The 14,969-nt window shown below is 42.4% G+C and overlaps 2 protein-coding genes across 2 annotated transcripts in view; one reads left to right on the top strand and one right to left on the bottom strand.

The window, feature by feature from the left end:
- Nucleotides 1–1,377, bottom strand: part of pogza (pogo transposable element derived with ZNF domain a) — a 28,575-nt gene extending 27,198 nt beyond the window's left edge. The window contains exons 1-3 of the mRNA XM_013135575.4: nt 1,196–1,377; nt 679–842; nt 525–590 (exon numbers count right to left, since the gene is read on the bottom strand). Of these exons, the coding sequence (XP_012991029.2) occupies nt 525–590; nt 679–842; nt 1,196–1,345 (380 nt within the window). The 5' untranslated portion in view covers nt 1,346–1,377. The remainder of the gene's footprint in view (nt 1–524; nt 591–678; nt 843–1,195) is intronic.
- A 705-nt stretch (nt 1,378–2,082) lies between these two features.
- vps45 (vacuolar protein sorting 45 homolog) lies at nt 2,083–14,557 on the top strand. The gene is made up of 15 exons (XM_010873704.4): nt 2,083–2,402; nt 2,844–2,978; nt 3,212–3,272; nt 3,433–3,512; nt 3,825–3,893; nt 4,206–4,343; nt 4,561–4,671; nt 5,138–5,272; nt 5,631–5,744; nt 5,970–6,137; nt 6,685–6,843; nt 7,282–7,389; nt 7,497–7,618; nt 7,902–8,033; nt 13,876–14,557. Exons 1-15 carry the CDS (start codon nt 2,310–2,312, stop codon nt 13,961–13,963), a joined length of 1,713 nt encoding a protein of 570 aa, XP_010872006.2. The 5' UTR covers nt 2,083–2,309; the 3' UTR covers nt 13,964–14,557.
- Nucleotides 14,558–14,969: the final 412 nt, after the last annotated feature.

Genomic DNA, 14,969 nt, shown 5'->3' with positions numbered 1-14,969 from the left:
AAAAATAACATGTTATGAGCAGTTGATGTGATCTTTAGCTAAAAGTGTATTGGAACCATCAGTCAAAATAGCTTGTTTCCAATGTGTCACTACAAAGCAAGGCAGGGTGCTACTGTTGGTTATTAAAATGAGTAAATATTAAGTATAAGTTAATTTGTTTACAGGCATGGGTTGCTCAGTTCACATAGGGATGTTACGTTGTTATTATTATGTTAAAAGACACGTTAAAGTATCACACAGACATACCTTTGCTATTAACACGGACATAAACTGATGGTTATTCGCACGTTATGTCTGTTTGATCCAGCTGTAGACATAAAGAGCCTGGGCAAAATATTTTTTTGGCGGACCATCACTTTTCGGCACAACACCCGTCATATGCTCAGTTGTTATGTTAAATAAACGGGAGGCACTCAGAGTGTACCGAGTCGATGGCTACTGCATTTTCTATCAGCATTCCTCTGATCCTAGCAATCAGATAATAGTAGGGGGAAAAAATATGTTCAGAGATAGACGTCACTTACCTTAACTCATTAGAATTTACATCATCCTGCTGGACATCCTCTTCAACAACTGCAGTGGTTGCATGACTGGAAAGCAGTATTACTGAAACTTAGTCACATGAAAAGAGGTCTTAAAAACATTATGGACTAAGAATGTAACTGCACAGAAAAATACCTTGTAGTTCTGACGATAGACCTCCTTGCAGGCCTCACGGTACTATTTGTCCAGGCAAACAATGTTGGAACAGAACCTTGTTTCAACTTTCGCATGCCAACCAGGGTCTTCAAAAAACATTCTTCTGTAAAATGATCTGAACAAACTTTTGTGTCCACGTGGATCTGTAACATTAGATGTTAAATGGATGTTACTTTTTAAACGTAGTTGTGTGCTTAACATAGATTAGCAAAGGTTATTATCATAAACAGGCACAGATCACTTCTTGTTTATATTTTGCTGTAAGACACGGCTATCCACGGCAGGACGTTAGCTGACCAGGCTAGTAAAAAGAGCAACAACTTGCTTAACGTTACCCCCGAATCAGCCCTTCGCTTGTTATAACTTAAAAAGGACCGGTTCGTGGCTAATCAAGTAATGTCCATTAAGCCAGAAGGTTTAGCTAGCTATCTCTATGACCGTTAACGTAAATATGGCTAACGTTAGCATCGTTAGCCATAAACTGTTAATATCTTACCTTGAAATGGGGACCGGGATCTCTTCTTATTTTATGAATCCATTCACGGCAAAGTACAGGATCTTTGGGGAAACGATGGAAGGATTGACCTCTATAGGATTTATTTCTCTTTGAAGACGTACATTTGGGAACACAACAATACGCCGGCATTGTAGGTAAAGTTATAACAGAAGTCTACAGATGGGCGGGCCAACGTTACTTCCGTACCCCACAGCCTCGTTTTGGTTTAAAGGAAGTGACGACAAATTCATAGATCGTGTGAAGTTGTACAAAGGTTTTGGCTGGACCTTATTCAATTGCTTGTATCCAAAGGAATTCAGATAATGAATCTAACAATTAATGATATAAAATTTGGTATTTTTCGCAATGATCATAATGACTTTGGCATTAACAGTGTAATTCTGTTAAGTAAACATTTCATACATAAATTTCTTTTTGTTAAGATAAATCCTAACATTACTTATTGGAGGAATGAGCTGAAACTTTTTTATAAGTCTTTATTATTGATTAATAACAAGAATGCAGTGAAACTGGCTTCTTTTATAAACATTCTTATTGAATAATTGCCCTTTTGATTTAATTTCTTTTGTACATGCTAAAGCATTTTTTTTGGTTTTATTTTTAATTTTTTGTTTGCCATGTAAATATCATGCCCCATGTTCTTCTGTTCTTATATATATATATATCTTCTAAGATATGCACTGTAGGTTCGTAGTAAGGAAAAAACATATACCCTTAATAAGATGGCGTCCTTGTCGTGCAATAAGTACCAGTGCATTATGGGATATACTGATATCGGATCAGTGAAACTCATAGACCGCGTGAATGTTTTTACCTGTGCTTTTGCTTTATAAACTGGTCCCTGATCAGTCGTTAGATTCCTCAGTTTGCCTCATTCCGGAAATGTAACTGCAGGTTCATTCTGAAGCAGACAGCTGTAGCTAGCCTCAGCTGAGCTGACAATTTGTCAACAATAGTCAAATTGTACATGTAAACCAACTTTTTTAAAAACATATTAAGGTTTGCCTGGTGTAGCTAGGAGATCTTTACCGAATACAAATCGGCTTTAGTCTTCCTCAAGTTCTCATCATTATCTTTTTTCAGCGTTGTCAAAATGAATGTGACACTTGCTGTGAAGCAGTATATCTCCAAAATGATAGAAAACAGCGGGCCAGGGATGAAGGTTCTTCTTATGGATAAAGAGACGGTAACTAGCCTAATATATATTTGGAATGGTTACAATGTTTTTGTTTTAACGATTTACTGTACGATGATTATAGTTTTCGTTTATATGTGTTCTTGTTAGAGACAGAAACATTGAAGGAACGTAACGTTAAATTATTCATTAGAATTTTCCAACATATCAAATTTTTTCCCTAAAGTCTAATTTACATAGAATTTAATAATATTGACTGTAATCAGCATAGAAACAAGGGAGATATTTTGATAATGAGGATGTACAATGCCTGCATGATAAGGACTCAAGAATATATTCATGAATGTAGCCTTTCAGCTGTTACAGTCAGAGGAAAGGAAAATAATACATTTCACGAATCTATCTAATAAATCACTGGTATATTGGAATTGACTGCATGCCAGTTGTATTTGATCATCGTGCCTTTTGCTTATTGTGTCCTTGTCCCATCAGACCAGCATCGTTAGCGTGGTCTACACTCAGTCCGAGATCCTGCAGAAAGAGGTCTACCTCTTTGAAAGAATTGACTCTCAAAATAGAGACAGCATGAAGCACCTTAAAGCCATCTGCTTCCTCCGACCAACCAAGGTGCGCCAGTCATTATATACATTGTAGCCAGCCTTTGCTCTCCTTACAGACTCTGTGTTGTGACCATACTGTCTGAATGCATATTTCAACTGCTTTATTGCACTCATACCTGAAAAAACACTGCAGTATTGCATCTCATAAACACGGTGTATGTATTATATGGAGGATAACGACCTGAGTTGAGATGAGTTTGGAATTCATGTGACATCTGACTTCCTCTCTGCCCTCTACAGGAAAATGTTGAACATCTGATTCAGGAGCTGCGGCGACCCAAGTACAGTGTATACTTCATCTGTAAGACCCTCTGCACTGTTCTTGAAATGATACATCCCTCTGTTCTGATTCTCATTGCTTGCCCAACCCTGGTTCCGATGGGCTGACATTATTCATTTGGACGTTATGACTCAATTCCCCGGGTTTTGGCAATTGACATTCTACTCATAATCCTTTGTAGACTTCAGCAACGTCATCAGTAAGAGTGAGATCAAGGCCCTGGCCGAGGCGGATGAACAGGAAGTAGTCGCAGAAGTGCAAGTACGTTAATATTGGTATATATTTTCAAGCATTTATGCTTTTTGTAATAGAGACACTGAGAAAGATAGAGGATGTATATATATTTTTTTTAAGCTTTGGGTCCGATTCAATCTAATGCGGTAGTGGTACATGCCCAACGAAAGCAGCCAATTTGACCACTGTACCACTCTAGGCCATCTAGGTACGGATTTCTTTTTGTAGTTGTTTACGGTATAGTATTGTAATAGCCAGGTAATAGGATAATGGTGTTTAATGCAAAAAAAACTATAACTGACAAACTTATATGTCTGTTTGTCTCCCATGTGACTTCAGGAGTTCTATGGAGACTTTATTGCTGTTAACCCACACCTCTTCTCCCTCAACCTCACTGGTGTGGCAAGGGTGAGTAATGAAAACGTGCCACGATGTGTTGGACACTTGAGCTCCATTTAAGCCTTCAGTCCTTTTGCTGACACTCTTCGCCGGGGTACCAGTTAGCGGGCTTTGTTTACATAGCTCAGAATCACACCTTAAAATGTAAATGTAACAATGTTTTCAGGGGTATACTATTTATCTGGATGGATTTTAGATTAGCAGTTAGAATTTCTCTCTGCTTTTGTCGTGTTCCCTCTGTATTGGACATATTTGTAGAATGCATTTATATTGTCATTTGATAATGTGTGTGTGTGTGTGGGTGCGCCCTGCGTGCGACAGGGGCGTAGCTGGGAGCCCGCGCTACTGCAGCGTACGACCCAGGGTCTGACCTCAGTGCTGCTAGCCCTGAAGAAATGCCCCATGATCCGCTACCAGCTGTCCTCAGACATGGCCAGGAGACTGGGAGAAAGTGTCAAGGTATGGAGAGGGCTAACCCCTAACCCCATACACTCCTTTCAACCCTGAACCTAAAACTCCTGAGTCTAAACTACCCATTGTCTCCGTGGAGTTTCCGAATGTCCCTGTAGCTACTTTGGGGGATTTTAGGTCCTCGCTATGGCACGAAGTACATGGATGCGTGGCCATGCAAACTGGTGCTCATTCACACTCTCTCTCTACTCATCTCCTGCCCCAGCAAATCATCACCAAGGAGTATGAGCTGTTTGACTTCAGGAAGACTGAAGTGCCACCTCTCCTTCTCATCTTGGACCGCAGCGATGATGCCATCACTCCGCTCCTCAACCAGGTCAGAACCAACAGTCAGGTTCCTGTTCACTGTGAAGAAAGCCCTCAGAAACTATGTGAATTCTTGCTTTTGTAGGCCGGGACCAGACTGAGCATTTTATTAGCCCGGAAACCCACACTACATTAAAATGTTTTTTAAAGATAGGCAATAACCAGTTCATTATAGTCAGACCACAAATTTGAATTACCCTGATGTGCACTACAGCCTCAAATCACCTGGGGGCAGCAGAGTCATGTACACAGATATTACGAACCTCCCGCACAAGTAAAACTAGGTCATGCACCCAAGGCCCTTTGTATCACATAATAATCCAATCCTTAGTGCCCATTGGACTGGGTAATTACATCACTTGTTGAAAACCCCACGCAGTCTTCATCGCTCCACTGTGCTCAAGACTAAATGTATTGAATTTGAATAGTAGGTTTCATCGTTTTGGTTCCATTGTTTGTTCCCCTGATCCCTCCAGTGGACCTACCAAGCTATGGTGCACGAGCTGCTCGGCCTCAACAACAACCGCATAGACCTGTCCCGAGTTCCCGGGATCAGCAAGGACCTGAAGGAGGTGGTTCTGTCGGCGGAGAACGATGAGTTCTATGCCAATGTGAGTCCCGGTGCCTGGGCCTGGTTTCCCGGTATGTCCTGTAGCAGTTACTCATTAAGGACAACTAGTCTGGGACTGCTTCCAATTCTAAACAAATGCGCCCCTTGGCTTTGAAACGGTCCCATTTGGTTCAGCTGGCAGGTAGCCTAGAGGTTAAAAAGGCAGGCCAGCAACCCTCTGTAACAAAACCCCATGAGGGAAAACTGGGCGGAATGTGTGGCAGACCATCAGTGAGGGTTGGATGAAGACTTTAGAAATGTCCAGATGTTGACTCACCACTGAACACCAGTTTCCTACCTTCAAAACACACAAGTTGTCCAGATGAAAGCAATTTTGTTTCTGTCAATCTGTTATTCAGAATCTGTACCTAAACTTTGGAGAGATTGGCACAAACATCAAAAACCTGATGGAGGACTTTCAGAAGAAGAAGCCCAAGGAGCAACAGAAGCTTGAGTCCATCTCTGACATGAAGGTGAGAGTAGGGCACTGTACTCTGTCAGGAACTCAATTTCCCAGTATGCCTATGTTCTGTAGCAGTTACTCATTTAAGACCACCCACCTCAGTTTGGCCTCACTGATTAATAACTGCTCACAATTAGTGAAATAATCACGTAGTTGATGACCATAATAGTGATACAGTGATACAAAATAACTTTCCAAGAAATAATTGCTTTCAGTTTTTTCTCTTGTTATGCAGGCATTTGTGGACAACTACCCCCAGTTTAAAAAGATGTCAGGCACAGTGTCGAAACATGTGACCGTGGTTGGTGAGCTGTCTCGCCTGGTCAGTGAGAGGCATCTGATGGAAGTGTCAGAGGTCGAACAGGAGCTGGCCTGCCAGAATGATCACTCAAGTGCCTCACAGGTAAAACTCAACCCTTTAGGCCAATTTCTAGTTTATTTTTTTCTGTAAATCCAAGTGATTTGATAGTTTTGAGAATTGAGAATTCCTCTTTCATTTCAAACAATTTTGTTTGCTAATTTACTTAGGAAGTTAGGAAACACATTTGCATTTTTTAAATTACCAGTAGAATTTCCTGCATTGTCTGTTGAAGCGAATGAATACACAAACCCTGCTGTGTGCTGTAGGCATACCATACTAAATATGTGAATGAAACACGAGTCAAAGATGAATTAGGCATATGTTGAGGGGCGTATGTTTTTATTCCCATTTTGTTATATTAAACAATAACACCAAAACAAAGACGCACAATATTCCCCATTCTTTATGTTGGTCGAAGACTAATGCAGCCCGCTAATATATAAAGCATTGAGCGCATATAATAATTAGGATATTTGATACTTCCAAACACTGCACATTTAAAAAAAAATTAAAAGTGGCACTTACAAAATGTAAAGTCTGGCTCCTTGTCTCATTGGCTGTTAATGCTAATTGGCCTGTTTTTCCCCAGAGCGTGCGTCGGCTGCTGCAGAACCCACGGCTGAGCGAGCTGGACGCGGTGCGCCTGGTGATGCTGTACGCACTGCGCTACGAGAAGCACAGCAGCAGCATCCTGCCAGCCCTCATGGACGAGCTCAACAAGAAGGGCGTGTCAGAGAGGCACCGCAGGGTGAGCACACCTCCTGGCCATCAACTCTCTCAGGGAGAGCTCGTGAACACAAATGGTCTCGTAGAGTTTCGCGGGTGCTAGTTTCACGGTGGAAGGAACATTTCGCTTGTGTACTTGCTCGTAATTTTCAGAGAGCTACTTTATTTTTCCGGTACATATTCTTCTCTTAACATATGTGAAGCCTGAACATAATTAAACACCTCATCAGTTACGCAAAACTTTATTTCGGACTTAACTGCGGTTATTTTATACTGCACGACAACCTGGGGCATATAGCAATATGATGACTGTACTGTTGTTGTACTTCTTTTATACATATACACTTTCAACTCAACAATATACATACAGTATGAGGGCATGTTAGATATATCCGTCTACTCTGGGTTAGAAAAATCCCAATGTGCCCTTATCCTGTTTATCCCTCACCCTTGACCTCAGATGGTAACGTCCATGGTGGAGTATGGAGGGAAGAGAGTGAGAGGAAGTGACCTCATCAACCCCCAAGACGCGGTGGCCATCACCAAGCAGTTCTTCAAGGGCCTGAAGGTACGCCCCTTTCACAGTTTCTACAAACACCAGCTGGAGTTGTGTCCGTCCTGTGGGGCAGGCAGTGACGAAGCCCTTCTGTTTGGTGTCCATGTGTGTGTCTGCAGGGAGTGGAGAACGTGTACACCCAGCACGCGCCCCTACTGCAGGAGACCTTGGACCAGCTGATCAAGGGGCGCCTGAAGGACAGCCAGTTCCCCTACCTGGGACCCAGCTCCCTGAGAGACAGGTAGCGTCATCTCTGTGGTCCCTCCCCTCTGGGTCGCTCTTTGTGTTGGTCTATCCATTTCTGTCTCACTCCTCTCCGTCTGGTCTTTCCCTCTTGTTCCCTCTGTCTCTCACATAGTAACAACCTACCATTGCATACACAAACAGACCGAGTTCTACACACAGTCACTGCTGTATAAAAAAAGAATCATACTTTGTGACTTCATGCACGGCTACGGTTGACCATTTTATCGGCGCCAACTGGAAACTAGCTTATCACGGTTTCCGTCATGTATTCCTGCCAGGCCACAGGACATCACGGTGTTCATCATCGGAGGGGCCACCTATGAAGAGGCGCTGGCTGTCTACAACCTGAACCGCACCATGCCTGGGGTCCGGATTGTACTGGGTGGCACCACCATCCACAACACCAAGAGGTGGCACCACCATCCACAACACCCCCCCCACAGTTAAATTCTACCCTGCCACTGCTGTTAGACAGTGTTGTCAGTTGTTTCGAACAGATCGACCGTCTTATGCAGGCCGGTGCTTAATTCCACAATTTCTCATTTAAACGTGGTTCTTCGAACCAATGCCACTGTGCGTATATAAATAATTGTTTTTGTTTTATATGCCATGATTTGCAGTGTACAGTATTTGCATGGACTTTACGTAATACACCCTCAGAGACTGCTTTATCCCTTATGCTAAATAGACATCGCTCCTACTGACAATGATTGATGTGGCCGCGGCTTGCTATTTCAAGCAGGCTGACGGACATCGAGGCATTTACTTCCTGTTTGAATGCAAAACATGTGCCCTGAGTGAGGCCACAAACAGGCAAATAACGGCACAGTACAATAGTGCTCCTGCCCAAAGCCTTCTTGGAACAACTTATCGGGTTCCACTGTACTGGCTGTACAGGCCAATGGTGACGGAGTTATTGGTGTGGGAAATGTTTTCCTGGCACATGTTGGGTTCCTTTATGATAATTCGGCATTGTTTGAACTCCACAGTGACACCTTGTAGAATGTGCCTGAATTCTTCTGGGATTGAATTGTCATGCATCACATATCTGTAATTATACATTTCTGTATTGTACAGATCAGCGACCTACGATATAATTCTGTGCACGTCACTTAACTATAGTTGATTAACTAGAATGTATTTTTAGTTATGATATCGTAGTTGACATCTTGTTGTCTGCATACATTTTGATATCTGTATTTAGAATAGATATTTAACGGGATTTGGAAAATCTGGTCACGTAAAATAACGGGAGATTTGAAAGTCAGTTGTTCAGCACCATGTCTTGTAACATTACCTGTGGAAATTGTAAAAACAATTCATTGTGCATAGGGTTATATGGTTTCTTCAACTTAGCAATCAATGGATTTTGTTTGGCATCAATTATAAGGACAAATTGGACTCTCAGCATCATTCTGTTATTTGTCAATTGGCTATTTTAATTGAGTTAGTATCATTTAATTGAAATTGCCATTCTGTACCCCGTTCGGTACTTCAGTTCAAATGTGACGGTTTTGAATTCAGCGGGTCACAATGAAAAAGGACCAAAACATGAGTGAATGTGATCCTCACAAATATTGTGAAAATGGCCTTTAAAGGTCAACTGTTGAGCAGATGTTATTGATCTGGAACTCTAGCTTTGGGAAAAAGAACTGGCACATTTTCAAGTGTTGTTTTGCAATCAGCTAAGCTCTGACTTAGTCATCGTTTTGTGTTTGGATTTGACTATTTTGTTTCTGTTACTGAGTACTAACCCAGTGTCTGTTGGCTCTTCATCTGTCGTATATTGCTTGCTGGCGGCGTGGTGTGATGTGGTGACCACCGGGCCAGTAACAATGGTTTAGAACAGGGGTGGGCAATCTGAGGCCTGCCGGCTGATTCCGGCCTGCTCGCCAGTTAGCCTATGTTAGCTTGCTGGTTAGCTAGATTATGCTTGCTGGTGTATGGTGTGCTGAACATTTAGCTAATGTAAGTGAGGTAGCTCAACATTTGGGCTGGCACCAGCAATATGTGAGAAGATAGAGGGAGTAAAATTGTTGATTCGTCATCTTGCTAGGTTATCTGTCTATCTGTGGGCATTACAACAGGGCTTTCAGCAACAAGAGTAACATTATAATACAGTTAAAAATTATTTCAGTAATATCACCCAAATCTTGTTAAGGAGTGCAATCCCAGGCGTGAATGGAGTTGCAAAATGATTTATTCAGCTTGCACGCCAGTGCCCTTGGGTTCTTTGTTGTTCTTTATTGCTTTTTTGTCCTGTGAAGGTTCTGAATTAAGACCCTTACTTTGAAAAGTCGTTATTACCTGACAGCAACTTTTGGCTTCCTTTCTCCCTGTTCTGCGCCCTCTCCCTCTCTGTCTCATCCTCTGTCTTCCTCTTGGGGGTCTCACTCTTTCTCCCTGTTCTGCGCCCTCTCCCTCTCTGTCTCATCCTCTGTCTTCCTCTTGGGGGTCTCACTCTTTCTCCCTGTTCTGCGCCCTCTCCCTCTCTGTCTCATCCTCTGTCTTCCTCTAGGGGGTCTCACTCTCTTTCTCATCTGTCTGCAACGCTGGGTGAAGATTCTCTGCTCGCTGTCTCTCACTGCCGCTTCCCATCTCCCTTCATCTCTCTGAATATTTGGCTGAATAAATAATAGTTTCTCTACCTATAGCTTTCCGTCTTAGTCTGAGCTGAATAGGACATTGGTGTCATTACGCAACACAGGGTTCTCAGGTGATGCGTCCGTCCGGGTTCTCCTGCGCGGGATCATCCCTTATCTATTTTATCACACAGTCTGCACCCATACACCCACAAGACAAGCTCTTTCCCATTTATATGACGGCTTCGTTCTCCTCGTCAATCTTTTATGGGATTCCAACCAGTGTCGGGACTGATTTGACCGAGAGAGACCGCCAGGCCCTGTTTTTCGCTGGCCACGTCATCACCCAGGTTGCGAGGCGGCACCTCTGTGCTAAGCGGGCGATGGCGGTGATGGTCCTTGACCTTTGACATTTTTAGCCGAGCGCCCGCTGACACGGCTCTGGAGCGTCTCTCACCAGGACTCCGTGACAACAACCAACGCGTTGCCCCTCTGGGAACTCAGATGGGAACCTTTGTGATTTGACCCTGAGGCTTTTTCATGTGGTGCTGCGGCACTCATTGCCGGGCTGCCAAAAGGCCTACATTCAACTGTCAGGTGTATTTTCGTTACCATGCTGTTAGTTGCTGTCGCCTGCCAGCCCATTGCTGACGGCCGCCGTGTATAAATGGCTTGTTTATATTCCCCTGTCGTGGCTGTCACAAGCTTGTTTATATTTAGTTGATGTTGACATAGTTTTGTCGCATGTTCGTATTTCCCCGAGTTTGGCCAGCCAGTTCATGATCCTCCAGTCCCTTTGGTACTGTTGGGGGAGGGTTGCTGTGAGATCTGGTAAGATTCCCAGGCAGGGGAATTCCCTAACATAGCCTTTTAATTCTGGACGGGATGGCGCGGCCAATGCTAATAGTCTGGTGTGGTGGGTTTGCACTTTCATCTGTTCTACAACCTGACCCAGAGGAGATATGAGCCAGAATGAATAGGCCTTTTTGACATGTCTTTGAGCTTCTCCTCTGTGTGTTCCCCTTTGGTCCGGCACAAGTCGCTTGTTGCCCATAGGTACTCACTCACAAGTTGTTTGATGATAATGCCACACAAAGAACCAGTAAAGCCCTTTGGGTGGTTTTTCCAGGCCACCTTCTGCTGCTGTGCTCTGCCTCTGTGGGCCGCTGGCTGGTGATTATCCCGACCAATACGATACCAGTACAGTCACCACCTCAGGGGTCCGCATCTCCCTTTGATAACTTGGGCTGATATTGGTCTCCAGAATGTCTATTGAACGATATCCTCTCTGGGCTGCTCTGTCTAGAAAACAGCCTTAGGATTATGGGTTCCAGGTTCAATAACATTGTTCCTGTATAGAACTGGTAGTTGACCTTGGCTTTACTATCGGGGTCAATTCATTGGAATTCAGTCTCTTTTTCACCACACCCCTTTAGATTCTAAGAAAACGTTCATTCAATTATGGATATAGTTTTTGTTGTTTAGATTAAGGTCAATTAGCTGAAAACAGATGTTTTCATGTTTGACATACTTGTGTTGAAAACATTTGGTTGAGATAGCATAGGTGTCCTGTCAGTCATTGAAATAGAATGAATGTGGGCCGATGTCTTCTAACTACAGCAATTTAGCTGTTACAGAATTACATAGAAATTATATTATGAGGCCTTTTTATGTTTTATTCAACTAAATGGGAGAAGAAAGAGAAGGGAGTTTAAAAAGAAATGGAAGAGAGAATATGACTGCTTGACCAACCCAGGCTAATTAAATGATGTAATTACTGTCAAAGCCATGTGCCACTGGTCCATCCATTGTTCAATGTCAAGGTAAAGGGTTATGTCTACTCTTATTTACTGTTCCCTTTTGATAAAGATGAGCTAAAAATGGTGTTGTTGTGTATCAGCTTGGTTTCACACTCTGAGAGAAAACAAGCCTTTAGTTCAGGGTGTGTCACAAAAATTGGCACCCTTAGGAATTCCAATAACACAGATCTAATCGAAGTATCTTCCCATTATGTCTATCTTTTCCATTCTTGATGAGAGTAGACTTTCTTCTGGTAAGACATCCAAACAGCTTGTTGTCATGGAAATGGTGTGCAGTGTAGTTTGGTGGTGAATGCAAAATAGGTCAACTTTGAGAACCTTGAATGAATTTTTTTGGTATTCACTTCCAAAATGTCATGAAGTGCTTCTACAACACCCACTGGGGACTTTATTAAGTACATCTATCTAGTATTGGGTCGGACCTCGTTTTCCTCCATCCACTTCAAGGTTTGACACGTTGTGTGTTCAGTGATTTCATTTTGCAAACCACTGTTGTAAGGAGTGGTTATTTGAGTATTTGTGGCTTTTCTTCTACAAGTCTGGCCATTCTCCTCTGACCCCTCTCATTACCAATGTGGTTTTACACACAGAAATGCCACTCACTGGAAGGTTTTTGTTTGTTGTACCATTCTCTGTAAACCCCTAAGACTGTAATGTGTGAAAATTAGATACTTCTGAGGAGGTCAGCTGTTTCTGAGACGATGAAACTATCCAATCAGGCACCAGCAATCATACCATGGTCAAAGTTGCTTAGAATCAGCATCTTCCCCATTATAATGTTTGGTCGTACAGCAACTGAACCTCTTGAACATGTCTGCAGGCTTTAAATATTGAGTTGCAGCCACATGATTAGCTTTTTATGTATTTATGTTAACGAGAAGGTGTACCGAATAAAGACCGGTAAGTGTTAAGTATTTTACTTTGCATTGGTGACAAATATGATGGCACAATAGTAGAGAACATCTAGCCCTAACTCACTCTAGTCCCCTTTCCCTGTAAATTATGTCTCTAAAATATAGTACGGGTAAGATTGGATACAAAGAACTTATATGTTTGTAGAGCAAACATTACACACGATTAGAGGAGGGGCCAGCTGGGTATAATACTGTATTGTCTGCATATAATTGGATGAGAGAACTTCCTATTGCCCGAGGTAATGCTGCTATTATGTAAATAGAAAAAGATGTGGGTCCTAAAATTGTGCCCTGTGGTACACCCTTGGTGACAGGTTCAGTTCGGAAAACACATTTGACTAAATTGACCATAATGCATTGCACCGGACTCATAGTTAAAGAACCTTTGTCTATAGATGACATGAATAAGCTATTGAAAAACTGAGAGATTTTGGAAAAATACAATGTCATTTAAGCCTAGTGAATACGATATTATAGTATGTGTATTGTTACCATGATATCAATATTTCATTTTTTAAATATCACAGTTTTGGTTAATACCGGTATATCGTGACACCCGTTCTTTATATGTCCTCACTTTGTCAGTGAAACAGAAATGGCAATTATGACTGTTCCACTTGAGGGTCTGTTGTCTTCTTTTTGCTGCCTTGACGTAATTCTGTCATCTCAAAAGACTGTAACCCTAGTTACAGACCAAATAAACGTGTGTGTCTGTGTGTGTGTGTGTCTGTCTGTCTGTCTCTGTTTTTGTGTGTCTGTGTGTGTGTCCTTGTCCGTGTCTGTGTGGCTGGGACTGGGTTAATCGTGTCTCTATGTGCACCATTGTCACTTGGGCTTCTGTTTTCAGAACATGCCCTGTGTGTTCACACCTCTCTCAACCTCGTCAGACTCTGCCAGAATACTATCCTAATGTGATTTCTCTGCCCTCTCCCACAGCTTCTTGGAGGAAGTGACATTGACTGTGGCGGCGGGCCACGGCAGTGAGAGGACGCAGAGGGCGAGTGGTCATCCCAACAGACGCTGAATGTTTGTTTAAACGGACCCACCATGGGTTGTGTCTGTTTCTTATTGGTATCCTGTACTTTAATCCGCATGAATGCGTTCCACTAAAACATTCCGCTGCTATCTGTTATCACCATCACACAGTTGTTCTAACTCCAACCAAGTGAACATGTGACCTAATTAGACAGCCAGGTTTACCCACCCCTGGGTGCCATAGCAATCTGTTCCCTGTGTAACTAGGTTACCGATGACTGACAGGTGACTCAGCAAAGCACCACACACTTGATGTTAGTGTCCAACATCTGAACCTACATGGCATTTCCCCTTAAAGAGGAGTTAAGTGGGAAACGGCTGTCTGTTCCTACATGAGACCTTTATTATATATGTGGTACAAAGACCTTGAGACTAAATTCTCATATGTTGTGTGAAAATGTAGGGGAAAAAAATCTCCAGATAACATATGTACAGTGCATGTTTGTCTGTTTCTTTTCCCTTCTTTGCCTTTGTACATTTCCCCATGCTATATATGTCGTTCAAACGTAATGATTTTTAAATGACTGGATATTTTAAGGAAAATCGCAATAAATATAAAAAGTGAATACGTTCATCTTCAGGACCGAGCCTGTGTGCTGTTTTCTTGTTATCCATTTCTGATCGCTCTTTTCTGGTGTCAGTTGATAGAAAGGACATACCCTGTTGGGATTTGCACAACGTTGCCCCTTAGATCAATAATGATAACATAATCCTCATCCTCCATCCCATTACATTACACTAAGCCACGCTTTCTCTGAATATCTTTGAGAAATGCTTTGCTTTCTGGTGTAAGTCTATGTCTGATTTTTCATTCTGGGATTGTGAATGCTCGGCAAAAATTCTGTGATTTCACGATATAGAAAATTGAGGGCGTCGAAACTGAGTGCAAGGTTTATAAAAACATGTATGGGAGTGTTTTGTTTGTTTCCCCCAAGACAACAAACCGCTAATCAACAAGTTTGGCAGCAAATGTTAGGCAGTTGATTCTTTGCGAA

The sequence above is a fragment of the Esox lucius genome, chromosome 10 (genome assembly GCF_011004845.1).
Source record: "Esox lucius isolate fEsoLuc1 chromosome 10, fEsoLuc1.pri, whole genome shotgun sequence".
Lineage (NCBI taxonomy): Eukaryota > Metazoa > Chordata > Actinopteri > Esociformes > Esocidae > Esox > Esox lucius.
Note: the sequence above shows the minus strand (reverse complement) of the source record. Positions and strands in the feature narration are given on the sequence as shown.